The 24,179-nt window shown below is 40.8% G+C and overlaps 1 protein-coding gene across 1 annotated transcript in view; it reads left to right on the plus strand.

Annotated features, from left to right (window-relative positions):
* The first annotated feature begins 896 nt into the window (after positions 1–896).
* LOC146567930 (uncharacterized) overlaps positions 897–24,179 on the plus strand; it is a 67,079-nt gene continuing 43,796 nt past the window's right edge. Inside the window, exons 1-4 of the mRNA XM_085283486.1 lie at positions 897–1,172; positions 1,550–2,455; positions 4,031–4,191; positions 16,420–16,521. Coding sequence (XP_085139612.1) covers positions 1,932–2,455; positions 4,031–4,191; positions 16,420–16,521 — 787 coding nt within the window. The 5' untranslated portion in view covers positions 897–1,172; positions 1,550–1,931. The remainder of the gene's footprint in view (positions 1,173–1,549; positions 2,456–4,030; positions 4,192–16,419; positions 16,522–24,179) is intronic.

The following is a 24,179-nucleotide window of genomic DNA, read 5'->3' on the forward strand; positions in this document are numbered from 1 at the left end:
GCAATAAAAGCCACAAACATAATCGCACTTAGCTATAACTTTAATAAACGTGTAATCAAATGAGGTTTGCAAATAATAAAACACTTCTAGTCGATTCTTCTTCTTTCTCTCTCTTCAAGTTCTCACAACATTCTCTCTTGTCTGATCTTTACTAGTGCTCCTTTGTCTCACATCATTACAGCCCGCTGCCTACCAGAAATACTCGTCATTAACAACACGCTGAATTCTCCTCACGTTGCTGTGCGCTTCCAGCTATGGAGGATAACTGCGATTTAAGGTCCCACTCTCACCCCGCAGCTTCCACACCTTTCTGAAGCTGTTGCTGTCAAGACACCCCTGGCAGTTTGTCATCAGAAGGCGAGAAAGTGTTGGGTGCGAATATGATGTGTAGTATAACTCTGCTTTCAAGCGCTAGGAGCGATGTATGCAGCTCTTCATTATAACCCGGCTCTGTACCTGCCTTTTTCTATAGCTGAATGTGTGTTAATTAGTGAAGGGGTTTATTTGGAAATAAAAGCATGGGCGGTTTGCATTCCTGACCGCCGTTTAAAAAAGAAAAAGGGAGATCTGTTTGTGGAAGTGTGCATTTCAGTGCAACAGTGCTGAACACACACTTGACTGGTAATTTAGCCCTATCAGTTTTCCACAATCCCCCAGGTACCATGGCTTGGCTACAGTGCCAACGTGAATGACTTAATCTGGAATAATGAGTGTGTTAACTGTGATCGGGAGCACAGCTTAGTGTTGATTCCTCCTGAAAACAATGCGTGTTTACAGACATTAAGCCACAAAATGATAACAGCCAGTCGCACAGAAAGGTCAGGAAATTGCGCAGAAGACTGCAAGCACGAATAAGCATGCAACCCATGCGGAGAGTGAAGGATGCTGCCGGATACCGCCAGCGAACAAGAGGTCTGTGCAGCCATTTAATTTAGAAGTGTTAATGCCAATAACCAGGCTTGCTTGGAGGAGGAGAAGGAGAAAAAAGAAGAAGACGGGGGTGCAATTTACCGATACATGGCTGAGTTCTGACGCCAGCACCGAAGTGATGTAAGACAAGAGGGAGGGAGAAAACCAAGAAGGAGGAGAGGAGAGGAGAAGTAGAGAGATAGGGAGAGAGACTTTCAGAGACCCAGACACAGAGCAACTCCCCAGTGGGTATCCTAACAGAGGTAGGCTGGCTTTTCATACTCCCACTCCGAATTAAAATACCGTGAATATATCGAGAAAAATAAAAGTCGTCAACTTACTTTGAATCCTCTTTGAAATTAATGACTGGAATGCTCTTGGCGCCACGTTTAGTTTAGTACTGCAATGCTCGGGTGTGATGCTTAACATAAAGATAACACACCAGATTCATTTGGACGATCCTGTGATGTGTGGGTGGAATGTTATCAAGTTCGAGGTGTTGCGCAAACTGCACGAACGAACTCAAATTCATGGCTCAAATGTGTCGGGATATTTATACGGGTAGAAAAATGAATTAATGACGCGCTTCTGACGTGAGGATAATACCTAATGAGCTCATTTGTTTTATTTGTTCCCCCAGCCTAACTTTGACTCTTAACGGAGCTGACTGTGGGCTCCAGATATCAGCACCTCGGATAGCGACGCGCCGCAACAGCTCAGCAGAGGCGGGGAGAACGCGCAGAGCCCGGGCGGCTGTCAGTTCCTGAGCCCGGTCAAGATATGGTTGTGCTCTCCTGTCTACACTCGGCGAAGGCTCGCAATGGGCTTTAGTGTGTCCATTGCATAATAACTGCAGAGAATGCCCTTGACAACAGTCCGCACAGAGTTGCATTCAGCATGACGGCTGCACAGGACACTGACCGAATAGGGGAAGACTTGCACGAGACTGAACCTTTGAGCGTTTAACCAGAGTTGAAGTGTCTGTGCAAGCACATAACACTGGAAGACTTCTTCACATTATCATGGGGATAAGGTACCTTTTATTGCTGCTGATCTACCTGGACCCCCTGTGCGTCTTGAGCGCCGCAACGGGCGGTAAAAAACCCAAGCCGGCGACCAGGAAGGCTCCGAAAGCCACCGCTATCCCCACGGTCGTCCCGCAGAAGACTCCAAAACCGTCGCCCGTCAGGAAACACGAGTCCTGCAAGGGCTACTTCGATGTAAGCGGGCAGTTTGACAGTGCGTTCGAGTGCAACAACACAGATCACCGGTACTGCTGCGGGACGTGCTTCCTGCGCTTTTGCTGCGAGTATAAGAAAGACCGACTTGATCAGACTGCGTGCACGAACTACGTAACGCCGGGCTGGTTGGAGACGGCCACTCCGTCCCCCATCCCGACCAATGATCCCTATCTCTCCATGGATCAGACCAACACGGCGGTCTACATCACCTGTGGGATCATAGCCTTCATCATAGTGTTGGGAGTGTCGGCCAAAGTTGCATATGACAAAGCCACAGAGCCGCCTCAAGAAATGAATATACACAGGTGAGTGGGAGGAAGACTGTAATAATTCTGCTTAACATGCTCCCTTTAATCAAGAAACAAAGCTGCATATTAAAAGTCTGCCTTTTGCACTTCATGCATATGTATAACTGGACAGACCATAATATGCACAGAGATGTAGAGTCCATTTACAGGCAGGGGCTAAAGGTCAAAGAAACAGGCCCAAAGTGCTGTCAAATGCGATATTTTTCAAGCAAGCAACTTGTTTTCTTCCTCTCCATCAGCGCTAACGAAGTGAAAATGAGGCTGGTAAAGCGCTGGAATGAATGAACAGACTGTTATCTAAAAGGCAGCACTTCTCAGATCAAATTGTGTTCGATCTGCAGCAGATGTTAAATCCCAGAAAAACCAAAGCCTAAAATAATTATAGAGAGAAGTTGAAAGAGTGTTATCATACTGATACTGATTGTGGTAGGCTGGTGCTCCTGAAACAAGTGCGTGCATCTGCTATGAGTGGGAGTGAGAAGGACTAATGGCCAACGTTTATATTTTATGTTTTTTAGTTCATATTGCAGAATTAAAAAAAGAAAAAGTAATTGTAACTAGTGCTGGAGTCTAACACTAGTCTGCATACTGGGCTCAGGAGGCAACCAGCCAGCTGTCAAGAATCATACTTGACAGCCCTCTCTTCAGCCTCTACACATCAGCACATGGCTGTCTGATGTGTTCAGGTGAGGAGGTGGATGAGGATGCTTAGCAGAGATGGCGCAACTGCATCCCATCTCCTCATACTGGCCCCATCAAACACGGGCAGACCAACGCGAACAAATGCTGACACATAAGATCTTCAACACTGAATTGTTTTTTTATTATTACTGAATGCATTATTCACAGTCTTGAGCAATCTTAAGTCTGTGAATAATAGATGATGTTTGCATTAATGTTTTGGCTGTATCAAGGCTGTGTGACACGCATGCACCACTGGCACCACCACATTCCATAAGGGTCACAAAGGAGGGCAGGGTGGGAAAGGGATGAATCGCTGAGGTGGGGAGAGGGGGGAGGTAAAGTGAAGCTAAGATATTAATTTAAAGGCAAAGGTTAAACCACCAATATATTTGTCGTACAAAAGCTTTGAGATGCTGCGGCGCCTTCAAAGTAATTAGATTTCCCCCCATTTTTTCTAAGTATGATGTCAGAAAAAAAGCAAACAAACATTTTCTTTACTTTCTTTCATCATGATTGCTTCTCTCCCTCTTTCACCCCCCTCGAGGGCTTCATCCTTCCACATGCACCTGGTGCGGTCTGAAAAACATTCAAATTCAACCCAATTAGCTGAGATACTCACACATCCAACACTGTTTCTCTTGCAAATGAACATTCGTCATGTTCCCAGACGTGTTAAAAAAAAAAAAAAAGAAAAGAGAGAGAGAGACAGAAGAACAAGAAACGGAGCAGCCCTGAATTACCCATAATAGCGCAACACTGTTTCAACAATCCACGTCTGGTTTTTAACTGTGTTCAGATGCATGCACAGAGACAACCTGTACAAAGAGGAAAAGCCTCCTTTTTGGTGTAATGTTCACACTTGTTTGCTGTGTGCTTGTCTGTTTTTAGGGCCCTTGCAGACATCCTGAGGCAGCAGGGGCCCATCCCTATATCACAATACGACTGTGAGAATTTTGCAGCCATGAATGGCTCACCCAAAGACAACACACCAGTCAGAACCTCATCCAAGAACCACTACACCCCTGTTCACACCTCCAAATCCAACCATGGTAAGAGCTCTTCTTGCTCTCCTCTCTATACTCGAAGCTCTAAAGCTTATGTTTATGGCTGAAGGGACATTTCAGCAGCTGAACCCTGTGCCTGTGTCTTTGAGAGCATTTTTGTGCAATGCATTTGCAGCATATCATCATTATTTGTGTGTAAAATTCTGCAATACCATTCAAATCGCAGCCACTGTACTGACCCTTTCAGCATTTTAATCTTCCATGGTAACATCCTGTAATCATCTGATTTGAGCAAAAGAGAAGAGAGAGCAACAGCGAGACTAAAGGACAGATAATCACAGACTAGCAAAGGTAGACCTGCCCAGCAGATTCTGATAGGCTGGAAGTGATGACCTCTCACTCAGTCAGCACACACACGGAGTCATTTAACCTTGCAATTGCAAGAACAGACAGGAGTGTGAGTCATTAATATGGCCTGAAAAACGGACACAGAATCCAGGCAGCACTGGCAGGTTCACAGACAAAGCAGGTGTTATCAGATGGAGAGATACAAAGCCACTTGGGGAGAGGGACACAGATGGAAAATAATGAGATATTACAATGGAGTTGCTGAGATGGAAAGAAAAACAGAAAGATGTTAAGCCTCTGTGCAGGATGAGCAAATGCAGAGATACGGAGTAGAAAATTAAAGGTGATGTAGCTCTGAAAGCACGGCAGACTTTACTGCTGTGTAACGTTTTCTGTGGCATGATCTATTAATTTATCTATGTATTTACTGTCAGAGAAGAAACTTCCCCTTGCTATACATATACCCCTAATTTAAAGCTCAGGTGGTTGACACTGGTAAGTAACTACAAATTGTGTTTTTTAATTTTTAAGTCCGGCTGGGGGATTTCCTGCAAGTTATATAAACTAAACTAAAATTAAAAGCCAGAAGAAACTGTCTTTACATACGTCAGTATATGACAGCTTAACTTTTCATGAGTTCAGCAAGAAAATTTAGTTTCATTTTTAAAATAACAGAACAATATAAAATAATTCTCATACGCAAACTTCCCTTAGCTAAAAAAAAGTCTAAGAATGACATTCGAGCAACACGTGGGAAGGCTGAACTGTCATGTTGTCATCCAAGGCCTCAATAAAAGACAATCAGCTAACAGTTACTCAGAGTCAAAGTGTTTGCTTGGATGCTTTCACACTGTGATAAATGACAAACAAGCAGTTATCTCTGTTTAGAAATCATCTTGCTGTATAGAAATTCTTATTATATCCAAACTATAGTTGGACAGGGTATATATATCACTTTGATACTCTGAATGAGCACTCAAAGCATTTTCGGACTTTGAGGGCTATCTGTCATTCAAATACTCCAATGCAGGCATCGGACAATTTGCTGTGTAGTACCTTTTCCGAGGCTACTTTGACTTGTGGACTGAGAGAGCTGGAGATCGAACCTCAGATTAGTGGACAAAGTTTTGAGACAAAGTGTTTTGATCTCTGCCAGCAGCTTCACAGCTCAGATGCTGTGAGAAAATGAGCAGGTTGGAGAAATCAGAAGTGAAAGGATATTGTGAGCCACTGTTTTTTACCTTTGGAAATATGGTTGCTAGTTTGCTAACTGACCTTGAGATAATGTTGGCTGTTCTCACTTTCAGTCAGTTCCATAAATATGTGTATCATACTAAAACACATCTGAGCCCCCAAATCCAGGGCAAATAAATGAATTCTCATACATACATGGACGATTACGCAGGTTACTTCACCTGAGAAAAGGCACAAAAGCAGCCTGATGGCAGCCAATATTGTCAGCTCATTGTACAGTAGGAGAACATGTAAGTGTAGATGTGGAAGTTATAGTGTTGAATGTAAAAAACGTCATGAAAATTTAATTGAAAGCACTACAGTGCCAAAGAGTCTCAGTACATTATATTGCAGTATATATTAAAGTGGAAACTAGTGCAGAAAATACAGGGAGTGCAGAATTATTAGGCAAATGAGTATTTTGTCCACATCATCCTCTTCATGCATGTTGTCTTACTCCAAGCTGTATAGGCTCGAAAGCCTACTACCAATTAAGCATATTAGGTGATGTGCATCTCTGTAATGAGAAGGGGTGTGGTCTAATGACATCAACACCCTATATCAGGTGTGCATAATTATTAGGCAACTTCCTTTCCTTTGGCCAAATGGGTCAAAAGAAGGACTTGACGGGCTCAGAAAAGTCAAAAATAGTGAGATATCTTGCAGAGGGATGCAGCAGTCTCAAAATTGCAAAGCTTCTGAAGCGTGATCATCGAACAATCAAGCGTTTCATTCAAAATAGTCAACAGGGTCGCAAGAAGCGTGTGGAAAAACCAAGGCGCAAAATAACTGCCCATGAACTGAGAAAAGTCAAGCGTGCAGCTGCCAAGATGCCACTTGCCACCAGTTTGGCCATATTTCAGAGCTGCAACATCACTGGAGTGCCCAAAAGCACAAGGTGTGCAATACTCAGAGACATGGCCAAGGTAAGAAAGGCTGAAAGACGACCACCACTGAACAAGACACACAAGCTGAAACGTCAAGACTGGGCCAAGAAATATCTCAAGACTGGTTTTTCTAAGGTTTTATGGACTGATGAAATGAGAGTGAGTCTTGATGGGCCAGATGGATGGGCCCGTGGCTGGATTGGTAAAGGGCAGAGAGCTCCAGTCCGACTCAGACGCCAGCAGGGTGGAGGTGGAGTACTGGTTTGGGCTGGTATCATCAAAGATGAGCTTGTGGGGCCTTTTCGGGTTGAGGATGGAGTCAAGCTCAACTCCCAGTCCTACTGCAAGTTTCTGGAAGACATCTTCTTCAAGCAGTGGTACAGGAAGAAGTCTGCATCCTTCAAGAAAAACATGATTTTCATGCAGGACAATGCTCCATCACACGCGTCCAAGTACTCCACAGCGTGGCTGGCAAGAAAGGGTATAAAAGAAGAAAAACTAATGACATGGCCTCCTTGTTCACCTGATCTGAACCCCATTGAGAACCTGTGGTCCATCATCTGATGTGAGATTTACAAGGAGGGAAAACAGTACACCTCTCTGAACAGTGTCTGGGAGGCTGTGGTTGCTGCTGCACGTAATGTTGATGGTGAACAGATCAAAACACTGACAGAATCCATGGATGGCAGGCTTTTGAGTGTCCTTGCAAAGAAAGGTGGCTATATTGGTCGCTGATTTGTTTTTGTTTTGTTTTTGAATGTCAGAAATGTATATTTGTGAATGTGGAGATGTTATATTGGTTTCACTGGTAAAAATAAATAATTGAAATGGGTATATATTTGTTTTTTGTTAAGTTGCCTAATAATTATGCACAGTAATAGTCACCTGCACACACAGATATCCCCCTAAAATAGCTAAAACTAAAAACTACTTCCAAAAACATTCAGCTTTGATATTAATGAGTTTTTTGGGTTCATTGAGAACATGGTTGTTGTTCAATAATAACATTATTCCTCAAAAATACAACTTGCCTAATAATTCTGCACTCCCTGTATATAAACTGGTGCACAAATGTAGTCCAGAATGTAGGAAATAAACTGCCTGATGCTATCCCCTAAGATGCCACCCCCACCTATCCCTCGATTAAATCTTAATCCATGCCTATTTTTCCACTCTTTTTGAAATGTTTTAATTAGAAACCAATCATATAACAACATATTTATATTAATCGATGAGAGAGTCATAACGACCTTCAGAAAATGTGAGCAAAGAGAATATTATAGCTAAAATGTTTATTTTCTGAGCTGTAGATGTAAGCAGCACAGAACCTAACACAGTACATGAAGTTGTTATGGCTGAGTTGTGTGACAAGACAGCAACAGTCTCTCTGCATCCTCATCTTTAAATAATAGATTGTGCATATTCTCAGCTTTATTTGGGTTTGCAGCTGCTTGAATGTCATGTAAACTTGGCCTCTTTCTGTCACTTTCACATCTATCACACACTTGGGGGGGGGGGCATTTTTCTTGCAGTACAGTGCTTGTTGCAGCTGCAGTCTGCATTCATTCACTTAATGTCTCCTCAGCTTAGTGAATGAATTGGTCTATCCTTAATGGTCACTTGCCGGCCCATGCACAGAGAGGGAGAGAGGGCAGATGCAAAGCTGCACATGTCAGCCTGCCTTCAGTGCACACTTGCATGTTTTTTTCCTCACATGAGCTCGGGCATCGCTTTATCTTTATATTGCTCTGTCGCCTGTGTTTTGCCTGCTTGCAGAGAGTCACTGCAAAGAGAATACAACTTGCGCCAGCTCTGCTCAGTCTATCCTAGATAAAATAGAAAAACCCACCCCCTCCACATCAGGGACCTCAGCCGTCCTGATGGGGTTGGACATGAAAGGCAGTGACAGTGCGGGCACAAGTGTCGTTAATGTGTGCATATAAATTGAGAGAACAGAGAGGGAGTCCACTCGCTCACATAGAAAATGCATATTCATGTACGCCTAAATGGGCATTTGGCACAGAATGGCAAGGCAGGCCTCTTAAGGAGAGGGTTCTCGGGTGGAACTGTTGCTGCTGGCACTTCACATCCAGAGGCTTTCTGAGACACTTTTATATCAGGTGGACAGACCTCATGAAGTAAAAGGCTAAGGGGCCCAAGAGGATCCTGTCAACTTATGTCTAAAGTGGGTATAACAGCCATATCTTCTTTGATCTTTGCATTTAAACATGTCCGGTCTCTCTTAGCTGCAGAGATGTCCTCCCCAACATATTTTAAAATCCTTTATTTCAGCCCTTTTCTAAAAATACACGCTGATTTATTTTTTCACATCACAGATCTTGTGTGGCAACATGGTACCCTTGGTGCATTGCAAAACATCCCTGCATTTTTTTTAAATAAAAAAAAAGAGCGGCCTACAGCAAAAACAGTACAGACAGCATAATATGATACCAGCGCAAGTGCTTCTATTTTTATTCGAATCCACTCTGCATTGTTGTGTGGCTCAGATCCTCTTTTAGGTCGGGGTGTAAACACAGAGCACCCCGGAGCCACAACAAGGAGCCGGCCTTGAAAGGGAGGAGCAGATACCTTTGCAGGAGTTTGCCGTCGGTTAAAGTAAACAATAACCGCCTCTCTGAGTAATGCAGTTTGGCCCACAGCTCTCTTCAGATGAAGCTGATTTATTCACCACAAACCACAGGCAAAGAGTTGCCTGTTTTTCGGAGGGTTTTTAAAGTGTTGCTTGGTTTACTGTCTGACAGTTTCCTAATGCAGAGAATGATGAAGTAAAGTTTTCAGGTACAGAAACCAAAAAATACTAGTCAAGCGCATTTGTTCCTTATAGGCAGGCCAACTAGAATTCCCTAAAATCACAGTGTTTTAAAAGCATTCACTTCACTTAGAACACTTGCAGGGATTGGTAGTACTCTTACTGAAAGAGAGATCAGATCTTTGAGAGATCTTATGTTTGTCTCCCTGTTAAATGCAGAAGAGAATGAAAGAATCCTCCATCTCCTAATGAGCAACGTCTTGAGTGGTCAGGCCCAGTTTTCAAAAGTAGAATGGGTGAACTACAACAATAAACTTGTAATGAGTTGAATTAAAGATTGGATTATAATTTATGGTGTTGAGTTCATTGAATCGCCGCATGTTAGGGTTCTCGTAGCAGCTGAAAAGCCTTGAGCTGGTATTTATATATCTGCACTGTATGCAGCACTGAAGGGATGTGAGCTGTCAGTTCCTTTTATGCGATGACTCTCGAGCTTAAAGGTCAGCTGCTGTGGACAATTAGAGGTCGTGATGATACAACAACATTTTCGGCTGTTTGGCGGTTATGACATGATCTTCAGATACATATTTTTAAAAGCGTTCTGTGTGTAGCACCTTCTTTCCACATAAACCCCAAATTTTGCCTAAACAACAAAACAGTGAATTAATTACTCTAATTATTTGCCAATAGGCACTTTTATAATTATATTCAGTGAGGCATCCCGCCTCAACCACTACTACACACATGTAACAAACATCTGCTTCCTCTTCTTGCTGCTTCTTTCCAATTAATCCTTGAAGTGTGCAGCAATAACATCTCCGCTGTGACCTCACTGGCTCCCCATTGGCCAGATAATCATCAGGCCCCATGTTAAAAACAACATTTCTGTGCTGACTGCATCAACATGTTTATTAGAAGCTTTCTCTTGAGTGCACCTGTGTTTAACCTGAGCAACTGAGAGACTCCACCTAATTGTTTCCTGCCCTAGATCTCATTATTGCCCCTTATTATACAGCTGGACTTCTGGCACCCCGAGTGCCAGACATATGTGTGTATGTGGATACAGTAAGTGTGTTTCAGGTGCAGAGGCAGGAATCCAACTATATCCCGCAGCTGTTGTGGTTTAAGACAGCCCAGAGTGGGTTAGAACTTAGGACTGCACTGCACAATTAGTTTCATGAGAGGGCAGGGGCATGTATTTTCCAAGGTATCACTGAAAATGTTTCCTTTAGAGGTTTCAGCTTATATAACAGAGAAACTGAAAAAGAATGAGATATGTGACACTGAGCTACAGTCAAATGGCTTTATCAAAATGACACATATAGTTCTGATCATTCTCTAAAACCAGCATATAAATGGTATTACGGAAGCAGACTTAAAATTCACAGAGGATTGATCAAATACCATTAAGTACACTTAAAAGTAAATGAATGTGCAATATTAAATATTAGCTCTCTTTCTTATAAATCACTATTTATAAATCAATAAATAATTGATCAGAATGATGATTTTCTTTTCCATAGGAAACCTTGTTACAACAATGTGAATATGTTAGTTTAAATAAATTAGCACCCACAAGTCATACTGTCAGAGGCCAAGGAGAGGAGTGGCAGCAGTCTTTTACTTATTTTACTTATTAATCAACCAAAGACCTGGACAGAGTTATGAATCATTTGAAAGCCACTCTGAACTTTGTCCACCCTTATCAGAGAAGCCAAAAATCAGGTGTTATCTGTTTTAGTGCTTCCTAATGAACATTCATACTCTGATGGATGCATCGGAGAGCAACTTGGGGTTCGTATCTTGCCCAAGGATACTTGGCAAGCAAACTGGAGGAGCCAGGGATCGAACCTCTACCTCCAGAGCTACAGCCACCCCCAGCCTTAACACCTCATTTAATTTTTTATTAGAGAAAATATAAATAAGCCCAGCCATGCCTTTAATCATACTCAGGTTACAACCCCAGATACTTTGGCTGCTCCAAAAAAGAAGGCAACAAATCAGAGATCGATACTGGTGACAGAGGTTGGTACCTTGCGTAACTGATAAATCTGTGCCTTAAAGTAGATAACATCATTTGGAGAGAAAATTGCATTAAAGATCTTAATTTGGGTAGAAAAAAAAATCAAAAATCCAAAACTGTACCACAATAAGAGTCTTCCATAAAGCTAGAACGTTTACTATTTGGTACGATCAAGGAAAACAACCCCAGGTTTCTTTTCTGCACTGTAGCCACGCTGACGGAGTCAGAGCTCTCTTGAGCCAATTATTCCTTTTTGACCTAAATTAGCAAGGACTTTATGAATTTCTTTACATATTTTAACCAATAGAGAAAAAAAATATTCACAGCTATCCCACAGATGTGTCATTAAGCAGAGGAACTTAGAGTCATTCTCTCCAATCAATTTTTCAGAGTTAACTTCAATAATGTCTTCCTTTAAAACATCAATACTCCATCCTTACAAGATTGTTAAAAATTTTTTTCACCATTTATGAATGATTTAATTTTAAATATGATTAATCCATCTTTATTAACAGGCTGTGAACCACACGCTTTTAAGGCCCTTACTCAATCCAGCCATAAAAAAACAGTTTCCAACCTTCCTATCATTTAAAAAAAATCTTTGTCAAACAGTTAACTGATCATTTACAAAGGAATGTTGTTTTATTGGAAAGCGTTTCAGTCAGGAGTTAGAGTACATCATGTCACAGAAACAGCATGAGTGACTGGCGTCTGACAGTGGCCTCACCTCTGTATTGTTCCTGTTCGATCTCAGCCCAGTGCTTTGAATCATATCAATCTGACAGAGTCTAATTTGTGTATGTAAATGGGGAGTTTTCCTCAGACACAAAAGTTAGTCATGGAGTTCCACAGAGGACTGTGCTGGGACCAATACTTTTTACATTGTACATGTTTCCTTTAGGGAATTTTATTAGAAAGGACTGCACACATTTTCATTGCTATGCAGGGGAAACCCAGTTTTATTTATCCATGAAGTCTCATGGTACAAATCACCTAGTTAAACTACAGGCATTTTTTAAGTTAGTATACTTGGCCTGAAACATTTAGGACATTTAGAAACATGGTATCCAACCAGATATTTACTTTAGGTGGCATTACCTTGTCCTTCAGTAATAATGTGAGAAATATTGGAGTCATTTGTGACCAGGAAATGTCCTTCAGTGAGCACATCAAACAAATATATAGGATCACTCTGATTCATTTGTGCATTCTTGCTAAAATTAGAAACATCTTGTCTCAGACACTGATTCATGCAATTATAACTTCAAGGCTATAATAATTCATTTTTATCAGTTTGCTCTAAAAGCTTCCCAAAAAGCTTTCAGTTGATCCAGAGCTCCGCAGCAAGAGTACTAACTGGGACTGGAAAGAGACACCACATTCCTCCCATATTAGTTTCTCCTCATCAACTCCTTGTTCAGCTCAGAGTTGAATTTAAAATCCTTCTCCTCACATATAATATTTTGTATTATCAAGCCGCATCATGGAATCAGCCTTGGATTTGGGAAATAGACACTGCCTCTGCTTTTAAGATTAGGCATAAAGCTTTCCTGTTTGATAAAGCTCATAGTTAGGGAGAATCAGTTGACCCTGAACCAGTCTTTAGTTATGCTGCAATAAGCTCAGGCTGCTTGGCTGCTCGTTCCTTTTAACTGGTGTTTATACACTACTACTGCATTTAATCATAGGTTAGAATTGAACTCTGGCTCTCTCTTCCGTAATCTGTTTTTTGTCCTGACTGGTCTCTTCCCCTCACCCCCAACAGTTCTCTGCAGATGGCTGCCGCTCCCTGAGCCTGTTTCTTTCAGAGCTTTCTTCCTCTTAAAAGAGAGTTTTTCCTTCTCACTGTCACCAAGTGCTCGCTCAAAGGGGGTCATGTGATTGTTTCTGTTTCTTTCTAATATTGTAGGTTCTTTAAATTACAGTATAAAGCATCTCTATGTGACCGTTGTTGTGAATTGATGTTCGAAAAATTAAACTTAACTGAATTGAATTGAATCAAATTACTTTTGCCTGGCTGTGTTGGACCTTAATCGACCTTGGATTCAGATAGTCTCTCCAATGCCTGCCAAGCTGCACTACATCAGGCTTTGTTCATAATATAATTATCTTATTATTCACATTTTTCCAATTTCAGAGGTGTAGGTGTGCAGTGAAGAGGTCAGATTAAAAAAAATATTACCATATGAATCCTCAGCGTGCATTGGCTCCAGCGGCTGTTCATTTCCATAGTACATCATTGAGGTGAAAGTCACGATTTTCTTTGTATCAAGGAGGATAAATTAATAATGTGCAACGTTCTCTCTGCAGACTCTTCATGCTATCTCTCAGTAGTGAGCAGTGGGAGAGAAAGCGGGAGGGGAAAAAAGGTGGATTCTGATCACTTTTGAATGGTTTTTCCAGGGTCGTTACAATGGCCTGTGGAGTTACCTACCAATGACAAATATGACAAAAGAAGACAATAGTGCAGCAGCACTAGCAATTCTGCATGTGATATATATAATGCATGCTGGTATGACTGAATGCGTAAAATAACCCTTGTAGCTATTCTATCTGCAGCATGAAGGCAGCACAGGGAGAGGTGTGATTGAGTTCAAAGTGCACTAGTATGTGGGTGGTGGAAACATATTGCTTTGTTTCTTCTTCTTCCTTTTTTTTTTGAATATCACAGCACTGTGTTTGCAGCTGCTGTTCACATTTCAGCCACTTCCCCTCAATCCATGTCTGAGGGGTAATGACACCATGGGAAAATTTTATATTTGGCACAAAAAAAACAAACAAAACACATCTGAGGCAAATAAGAAATTTGATAGAAACACTCAAACACAATTTAGCTGCCCTGCAAATGTTCTTTTAAAGTGAAACATTGTTGATTTTATACGTTAGTATATATATTATATTCCAAGGGTTCTATCAGTATTAAAGTGGTTCTATATTTAGTTTCCATTAAAAACTGATACATAACTTTTTGAGCTTTGTAATTTCTATACATTTCTATATGTCATTTTTTGTGTAAATGTTACATTTTACTGCGTCAGTGTCACAAAGAAAATGAAAAAATCTGTGATATTTGTGCTTTTCAGTGATATAAAAGAGTTACAATGACACGGACAATTACATGCCAACACAGTAAAAGCAATAATCTAAATGTCCAATCTCTGCCATTAGTCTGATTGTGCATTTTCAATAACCGTAAAGTATTCTATCCTGTCACCAAACACTGAGTCAAACTAATAAATTAAATCTTTGTCCTAACTGTCAGATTCACTTGTAATGGGCGCCACCTTTTGACATTTGAATATGAGTTCTGGGAGAAAGCAGGTAGCTTTTATAGTTAATTTCTAACATTTCATATCAAGTGGCTGCAGCTCAGGAGGTAAAACGAGTCATTTAATAATCGGAGAGCTTTGTACACGACATTGGAGTGTGACTGAACCCTGAATTTAGTTTGTGAATGTTAAATAAAAGCATTTGTATGAATCTGTGTAAATAGATGAATGAAGCTCATAGACAGCGCTTTGAGTGCATGAACAGAGTAGAAAAGCACTACATAAGTACCAGCTTATTTACTATGGTAAATGGCCTGTCTTTATATAGCGCTTTACTAGTCCCTAAGGACCCCAAAGCGCTTTACATATCCAGTCATCCACCCATTCACACACACATTCACACACTGGTGATGGCAAGCTACATTGTAGCCACAGCCACCCTGGGGCGCACTGACAGAGGCGAGGCTGCCAGACACTGGCACCAGCGGGCCCTCTGACCACCACCAGTAGGCAACGGGTGAAGTGTCTTGCCCAAGGACACAACGACCGAGACTGTCCGAGCCGGGTCTCGAACCGGCAACCTTCCGATTACAAAATAATCTAAAATAAACTAAACTAAACTAAAATAACAAGTGAGTAAAAAATGAAAATATTAATTTGTTATAGTCCCACAAGTGATTGAATATGCTACTTTCAGAAAGGGTAAGGCTTCAACGGGATGGTCAACATTATTGCAAAGGTTCGATTATACTTTATACTTTACTTTTACAGTTGCCTTCCCTGGAAGTGCTAGCAGATTATTTCCCACGTTGTCTTCCATTGCACATGGTTTAGCATTTTTGTCCCTCTGGCTCAATGTCGCCATTGTGTTTCATGTTGCTTTTTTCTTAACCTTAACTGTCCAGACTTAAACAGTCTAAACACAGTGTGGATATGGCAAAAAACTCATGTTGACCACCAATTGTTGACTGTAACACACAGTTTTCCCCTTGTCTCTTTGAATTTTAAAATTTTTGAGTTGCTGCAGGAAAAGCAAGTGTGCCTCCAACAATATCCAAATTTAAGCATATTTAAATAAAGCTTGTTAATTTTTAGCTTAACATCTCATTGTGAGTCAGATGCTTATGTTTGACATCATTCCCTTATGACGTTTAAAAATTACTGCAATATTATGCCTTCTTATTAATCAGGGAAAATGGGTGTATTTAGTCACTTCTGCATAACAGGATATTTTGGTGGGATAAAGCTCCCTTCTTTATTGATTGGCATGGTGGTTAGTACTGTTGCCTCACACAAGAAGGTTCCTGGTTTGAACCCTAGCTGGAGTTGTTTTGTGTGGAGTTTGTAATGTTATTGCTAGACCTGCATGGGTTTTTTTCAGTTGATCTTATTTCCTCTGTCCCAAGGTCATATATGTTAACTGGTTAATAGGCCATGGACGTGAGGTATAAAGTGTTTGAAGTGCATAGAATAATGTGATGTATGATTAAAAATGCCACTTGTAGTGCTTTAAGCGGTCAGTGAGACTGGGAAAATGCTGCGTAAATGCAAGTACACATCTTGGACAGCACGCCCTCAGTATCTCAGACACAAGTTACCTACTGGTTACACAAAATTTAAACGTTCATATTCAGGATTCAGAACACTAACACTGTGCATTCAGGTCTCCCCAACTGCTGTGTTATAATGTTTCTGTGTTGTGGCTCTACATGCTTGCCTCTGTGTGTCTCTGTATGTGATCAGGTCTCCACTACGGAAAAGAGAGCGTCAGAAGCAGTGGAGGCGCTGACCTTCACAACTTTATCTCTTCTGGTTTTGTGACACTGGGACGAGGCCATCAGAAAGGTAAAGTAGTTTTTCTGTCCTCGTTTCCTTCTCTTTTTCTTACTTAGAAGTTTAAATTCTTTTTGTGCAAACACCACACTTTATACCTGCTGAATGCTTAAAGTCCTGCTCACTGTTCCACTCACATCACCGATGATCAACTACGAGACACTGGACAGAGGTAAAATATTTCCAGATTCAATTTCCCTATCCAGTCCCCATGAATACATTTTGCAATCAAATACAAGCAAGCATAAACATAGCTCCGGTGATGGGCGACATGGGGTGGAGAAGGTGACTTTGTGTATGCATTCTCAACCCACATGCACCTATTAGTAGGGCGGGGGTAGAGTTTTCCCATGGGTAACACACTGATTAGTATGCAGCCACATTGACTAAGCTCTTGTGGTTTATTCCCATCCATTTTAGCTCCAACAAATCAGACTCAGTGTGTGCCTGTGTGTGTTGGTGGCTGTGTGTGTGTTGGTGCAACCTTGCAGTGGTTGCAAGATGACATCCTTTACCTGACCCTGCTTTCAAATGTTTAATTGAATGCTTGTACCGTTTCATGGTAAATGACTGCCTTTGTAAAAAATCGACTCGATTTAAATATAATTTGCTTCCTCTGTGGTGTACTTTGATGTATTTCCACGCTTCCTCTTTGCTATCAAAACCTGCTGATTTCCTGCTCATCATCATAATTACGGCAGCTGATGACCTGCCGTTGCTTTAATAAATACCAGTTCAGATTTATGTGTTGCTCGGTAGACATGTATTTGTGTGTGCGTGATTGTTTGTGTGTATGTGTAACTGTATATGTGTGGCTTTTCTACCAGCAGGAACGGATTCTCTTTCAACAAACATCATGACTTTGTTTCCAAGTGCACAAGACTGCAGGAGCCTGCAAGTTTTCCTCCCACTCTTACTTCTAATGAGGAACCATCGCATTTATGTTTACATGAAATTAGCCGTTTTCCTCTTTGCTCTCTGCTTCATTTGTTTTCATCCCCAGAGGGGGTTTGTTTCACAATGGCATTCATGTGCAGCTAGAAATAATAAAAAAAATAATAAAAAACCCTTCTGATATGCTCTGTAGCCCCTCCACCCCCCACCCAGCGCTTCTCTACCAGAGATGAGTAATGAAGTTTTGTGAATCCTGATTCTTTTAAGCAGATTTTCCTCCCTGTACAAATATCACAATAGCAGCACTCCCGCATCCCTGCACTTGTCATAACAGCAGCAAGGGGGATGGTTTAGCATTCAGCATCTGTGCAGTTAAAGCCGTGTTTTCTTGCAAACTGTAGCCTTTGATTCCTCCACAGCACAAACAAATAAAATGTGACAGACTGAGAATTTGGAATCTTAGAAAGACGTTCTGATGCTTAAATTTCTCACAAACAAATATGTGAAGCTTTTTGCAGAGCCCCAGTTCTTTTTAACAGTATTCTTCTTTCCAACATCTCTGTTTGGCCATGCTCGTGCCCAGAGGCAGGTATTACTGTGGAGTGAATCCTGAAATCATTGAAATGGTGGTGTGAAGTTTGGTTCAGATGTTGTTACTGCTCTGTATTATCTTTAGCAATGTACACTTCAGGACAGCAGAGGCAAACAAACCGTTTAATTAGGGATCCCACACTCTTTCATGGTGTTTTAACAAGTCCTCTACAAATCCACTAAAGCAGAATGGATTCAGCTGCTTCTTAGTTTTCTCCTTGACGGGCAAAAGAAACGAAATTTCTTCTACCTACTTTACATCAAAGTCGGAGTTTCTGACAACATGTGTTAATATTTCCAGCCCAGTGATTTACAATTGTCAGAAAGTCACTTTCTCCCTCTCTTTAACCAGCTTTGGATTTATCCAAAATCTGTGGATGGATTCTAAAATGTCCAAACAGTAAACATGTGGGCTGATGTGAGCCACGTTAAGGTTAACATCAAGTAAACAGCTGAAGTTAAATCATATCGACCTTCATTACGTTTTTTTTGGAAGAGGTTTGCACAGCTTGGTTTGCTCTAGGCCAAGAGTAACAAAGCTGGAAAAATGAGAGAATGCAAATACATATTCACAGGTCAGTCAGTGGAAAAAGTCTGTTTGCCACATGAATTTGAAACAGATGTTGTCTTCTTCTGTTATATATGGGTTTTTTTGCCAGGTTGACAACGAAGTTTAGAAGTCATGATGTAGTCCTCTGGCTCGGATTAGCATAGCATCTGTTATAGCACTTAATTACACAGGCAGAAGGTATGTTTGGTTGGTAATTAGATGGCAAGTTGTGTGTGTTTGTGTGTATAGGTGTGTGTGCTGTTGTAATGCAGTCCTTGGGGAGGACAGGTGAAGTCAGGACTGGGTTTCTGGGCGTCAGAGCAGCTGGATGTTTCACATCTGTGTAGCATGATACAAAACAACTATGTGTCAAATGAGATCAGCTCTGAGCATGAAAAAGGGGGAGCTTACATTTATACTCAGAGAGTATAAATCACCCTTTTGAGTACGATTGAGATTCTACTTCAGATAGGAATCACCCACATTTCTGAAAGTGCTTTTAGCAAGCTTTACATAGAGATCAGGAACTTGAGTGGTCATATTTGACAACCTGGATTAGGGGGTGGTCATGTTTGTGCTTGGGTTGGCAACAGAAGACCTCTGGTTAAGGTTAGAAAAGATGTTGAAATGGACTAAGTGGTAAAATTGGCAATTACATGCAAACTATTTGTCACAAAAAGGTTCAATTAACTGCAGTAAATTTGTGAAAATCTCAATACACATACACAGAAATCACTCACAACTTGTGAACAATTACTGCAGGATAGTCATTTAACTTTAAAATGGCAGAAAGTCAAAAACTTTGGCTTTATATCAAAATATGGCTAGAATACAACCAGTTAGCAACCACTTGACTTGAGCCACCTTTGTTAAAGAGTTGTATATCAAATGAGTTGAGCTCATTGGGACAGAATTCCTTGGGGAGGACAGGTGAGGTCAGGGCTGGGTTATCATCAATGTACGATTATGGAAACAGGTTCCCTACCACCAAGCAATGTGAACACTCACCATGAAAGTGGATGAAAGTCAACGGTTGAGAATGTTCATGCACAACCTTTGACTGACTAGTGAGTAGTTGTGGTGACAAACTGCAACTAAGAATAAATTTTAAGATGTGTTTTTATCTAGATTTGATTTTACAACCTTGTGTCTCTATTGTTTTACATATTATTACGTTTCATTTTGTTAAAACACCAGAAAATGTAAAATACTAGCAAAATCCACATGAGTGTCTGGAGAATGCACCTCTTCACAATTTTTCTAACCTAATCCTTAAAAGGAAATGTAAATTAAAACTTTGGTTCATTCCTTTCTGTCAATAATAATCTGCTATCAATCTCTGGCTCTCTTCCGCAGCGCGTCTTTGTCCTGCCTTCCTGCTCTCACCCCAAACCAGTCATGACAGATGGCCACCCATCCTTGAGCCTGGTTCTGCTACAAGTTGCTTCCTGTTAAAAGGGAGTTCTTCCTTCCCACTGTCGCCAAAGCACTTGCTCATAGGTGTTATATAGTTATCTTAACCTTACAATATAAAGCACCTTAAGACAACTGCCATTGTGATTTGACACCATATCATTAAAAATGAATTGAATTGAACTGAATAAACCAAATGTTCCTGTATGGTGCAATTAAACCCCTGTAGAAGCAGACACTGTTTTAACAGTGAACATAAAGAGATATGACGCTTCTGTTTTGGGGAAGGTTTTTAGTTCTCCACACACATCTGTTGTTTTCTTCATCCCAGTGGAGTCACCAAGTCAGTTTTCTGCATCATTTTACATTTAAACAATACTGAGCCACCCCCTCATTTCTTTAGAAATCATTGTTTGGGGTTGCATATTATCCAGTGGTGCTGGGAACCTTGTCAAAATAGCTGGGACTGGTATTTTTTACATGATCCTTTAGGACAAGAAGCAATGAAACACCACGAAAACACATTGAGTATCCGGCAGCAAATGTCTCTGAAGGACAATCGGGCTCTCCCAAGCCCAAGCTTCTCGTTGAGAAGAGAAGGGTGTCAATTTCATTACCGGACCACCTGATCAAATCCATAATTCTTTAGGTTTTATTGACTTTCAAGTTCATTAGAATTGTACAAATACTATTTTCATTTAAATCCTCAACTCAACTCAACTTCGACAAACTCAGATGTCTGTCGAAGGTTAAACCTTGATTTGGAGACTGTTATCCATGCTTTTATAACCTCACGCTTGGATTATTGCAACTCCCTTTCAATAGGGGTTGGACTGGGCACTCTGACACGCCTGCAACTAGTGCAGAATGCTGCGGTTTTTATCTGGTAGAAGGAAATTTGAGCACATTACTCCGGTTCTGGCCTCCCTGCACTGGCTTCCAATTGAATTTAGGATTCATTTTAAAGTTCTTTTATTGGTTTTTAAATCCTTAAATGGTCTAGCACCTGCATATTTGTCTGATTTGCTGAAGCCCTATGTCCCCACTCGTTTGCTCCGGTCAGCTGAGCAGCTGTTGCTCTCAGTCCCCAAATCACGGCTGAAACTTAGAGGAGAAGGAGCGCTCTCTATCATGGCTCCAAAGCTTTGGAATAATCTTCCTCTTCACATTAGGCAATCGACATCAGTGCTGGTTTTTAAATCCAGATTGAAAACACATTTTTATTCACTGGCTTTTGACTCAGTGGTTAAATGACATGTATTTACTTATATTTTATTGTTTTTGCTATGTTTATTATTTTATCGTATTTATTATTCTTATTGTATCTCTTATATTTCTATTGTTCAGCACTTTGGTCAGCCTTGTGTGTTTTTAAAGTGCTATATAAATAAACTATGATGATGATGATAAATCCATCCATTCTCTTCTGCTTATCCTCTTCGGGGTCATGGGGTAGCTGGAGCTTATTCCAGCTTTGAGATTCAGGCTACACCCTGGACAGGTCCCCAGTATGTTGCAGGGCTAACACATAGAGACAGACAACACTCACATTCATACCTTTGGACAATTTAGAGTTACCAATTATCCTAACCCACTAAATGCATGTCTTTGGACTGTGGGAGGAAGCAGAGTACAAAGAGAACCCACAAAAACACAGGGCAGAACATGCAAACTCCATGGGGTGGAGCTCAGGCGGTAGAGCAGGTCATCTACTGATCGGAAGGTTGATGGTTCGATTCCTGGCTTCCCCTAGTCTGCATGCCAAATATCCTTGGGCAAGATATTAACCCCAAATTGCTCTCCGATGCATCCATCGGAGTGTGAATGTCACTTAGAAAGCACTTAGAACAATGTGCTTGTGCGAATGCACAAGTTGTGTAAAGCGCTTTGAGTGCTCAGAAGAGTAGAAAAGCGCTAATATAAGAACCAGACTATTTACCACACAGAAATTGAACTCCAAATCTTCTTGCTATAAGGCAACAGTGCTAACCACCATGCCACTGTGCTGCCCTAATGCTGAATTACTGCACATAATTCCAATACATGCTTCCAGTATGTATTAACTCCAATAATACATACTCATGTGGCCATGACAACGTTACACATTTTGGACTTTTTCTTCTGACACACAAAAAAGTTATTTTTCGTGTAAAAAAAAATAGGATGGACCATATCACAACATTTGTAGTTACCAGGACTGAACTAAACAGAACTAAAATTAAAAGTCAATAAAAAGAATAACTAGAAAAAAAACCTGGACCTGTAAATACATCAATAAATGCATAAAACAGTATTAGTGTTTGGTTTTAGTGTCTGGCAATGCAGTCAAATTTGTCAACACACACACACACACACACACACACACACACACACACACAGATATATATATACATGCAATAGTTTGGCTGAAAAATAAAATTCAAAGAAAATTAATTAATTGAATTTATAAAAAATATTTGATAGCAATTACAGACCTCGGCCTTTTAATGTTGGAGCTTGGCTGGATAAATTTATCAGCAGGTGTGCCATGGATAATGCATATTTTGATTCAATTCACATATGTCACAGCATCTTTATACTGTAGTCTACTTCACACCATCTTAGAGCCCATTCACATCTCCACTGATAGAAAAAAAGAGCTGCATTATTTTGTCCCAGCAGTCAAACCACCAGCAGATGCAAGCTTTTTGTGTAAAAATATTTCATTTCTTTCAATTTCACAACTCCATTCAAAGCCTTGTGGTGGTGTATGGAGCCAGGTCTACTGTGAGGGTGGGTGGCCATCTGTTCCCTGCATGAATTCCCTTTGCTCAATGCCTCAAGTTGATGCAAAGCAAATACAAAATACTGGCTACCAAAGTGGCTTTGATTTATGGTATGGCAGAAATTAATATTTTATTCATTCTTTTATTTTATGTGGGAAAGACTAAATGACAAAAACATTAGGCTTATGTGTCTTTCTTGCAAAAATATCATTTAGTAAAGCATTTTTATTATCTTTTTGTTGTTACTTGGTTGTCAATTTTTTATCCCTTCATTTAGCATGCACAGCTGCTTACCTTGCTTCTGTCCCCTCAGCCATCTGTCCAGATCGATGCACTGCCTGACACATTCTTTTGCACTTGTGTTTTTTCTTGTCCTCTTGTCCAAAATTAAGGAGGCAGGGAGGTTGAGGCTTCTGTCAAACTGAGCCAAACCAATAAAGATTCTCAAAGATCTGTTGTGTGTGTGTGCGTGTGTGTGTGCTGCTGTCAGATAGAACCGCACTGTTACCTCTGCCTTGGGTGTAAAAACTGCAGAACTCAGTTTGAAGCGTCAGAGTCACCAGTAATTGTATAAAAGTTCTTTGGAAGCATAATCTTAGAAGAAGGATAAGACCAAGGCGGTGCTTCTTCTCGTTTGCTGGCAGCGCTACACCACATCACCACTCGTAGCTTTCACAGACTGACTTCAGTGCCATTGCAAACTTATATTAATTGCTTTTGTCATGAGAGAACTGCAGTGTACTTTTCTATTCACTCACTGTCACTGAATCAAATTCAGCACTGTAAATCACTGTCACATTGTTAGCACATATTTCCTCTGTGCGCGAGTGTGGTTAAAGAGAAAAGCTCAAAATCCACGCCACTGATGTAGTTAGATTACACTTCTAACACCTTGATTGATTAGAATTTTCTGCCTCAGACAGGAGACTGGATTGACAGCTAGCATGCAAATTTAATGGTGTATTAAAAATGCAGCTTGCCAGCTGTTGTTGCAGGCAACAACTCGAATGTGTCCATTTTAATTATTTTTCCATATGTCACTCTTGTTGATATGAAATACGGCCAAGTCACGGCATCCGGAGAAGTGATTACTTCAGACAAAGCCTCCATCCTTGACTTAGCGTGTCATACTTCATTACCTTGCTAAGCCCAACTTTTAATTCTGCCCTGTGGAGGAAGGCAAATTGGTTTTCATGGCAGGCAATTAGTGTTTTTACTGTATGAATACAAGTTTTGAATGCTGCATGTGATGATGCAGCAGCAGAATTAGATGGGGAAGTTAACTTTTTATTTACAACGCAATTTCAATATATTAACAAGTCCAGGCATCACTAATTGGCATTCAACTCGAGTTGTACTATACAACGGCATTGTGCCGAGGGACTGTAGGGACTATCAAGGGAAAGGACTAGCAGAGCAAACACCAGTCATTTGTTTCTCCTGTTATGTACTAACAG

This window comes from Mchenga conophoros, linkage group LG8 (genome assembly GCF_057382185.1).
Source record: "Mchenga conophoros isolate Kocher_MC1m ecotype Shallow Benthic linkage group LG8, M_conophoros_male_GT1.1, whole genome shotgun sequence".
NCBI lineage: Eukaryota > Metazoa > Chordata > Actinopteri > Cichliformes > Cichlidae > Mchenga > Mchenga conophoros.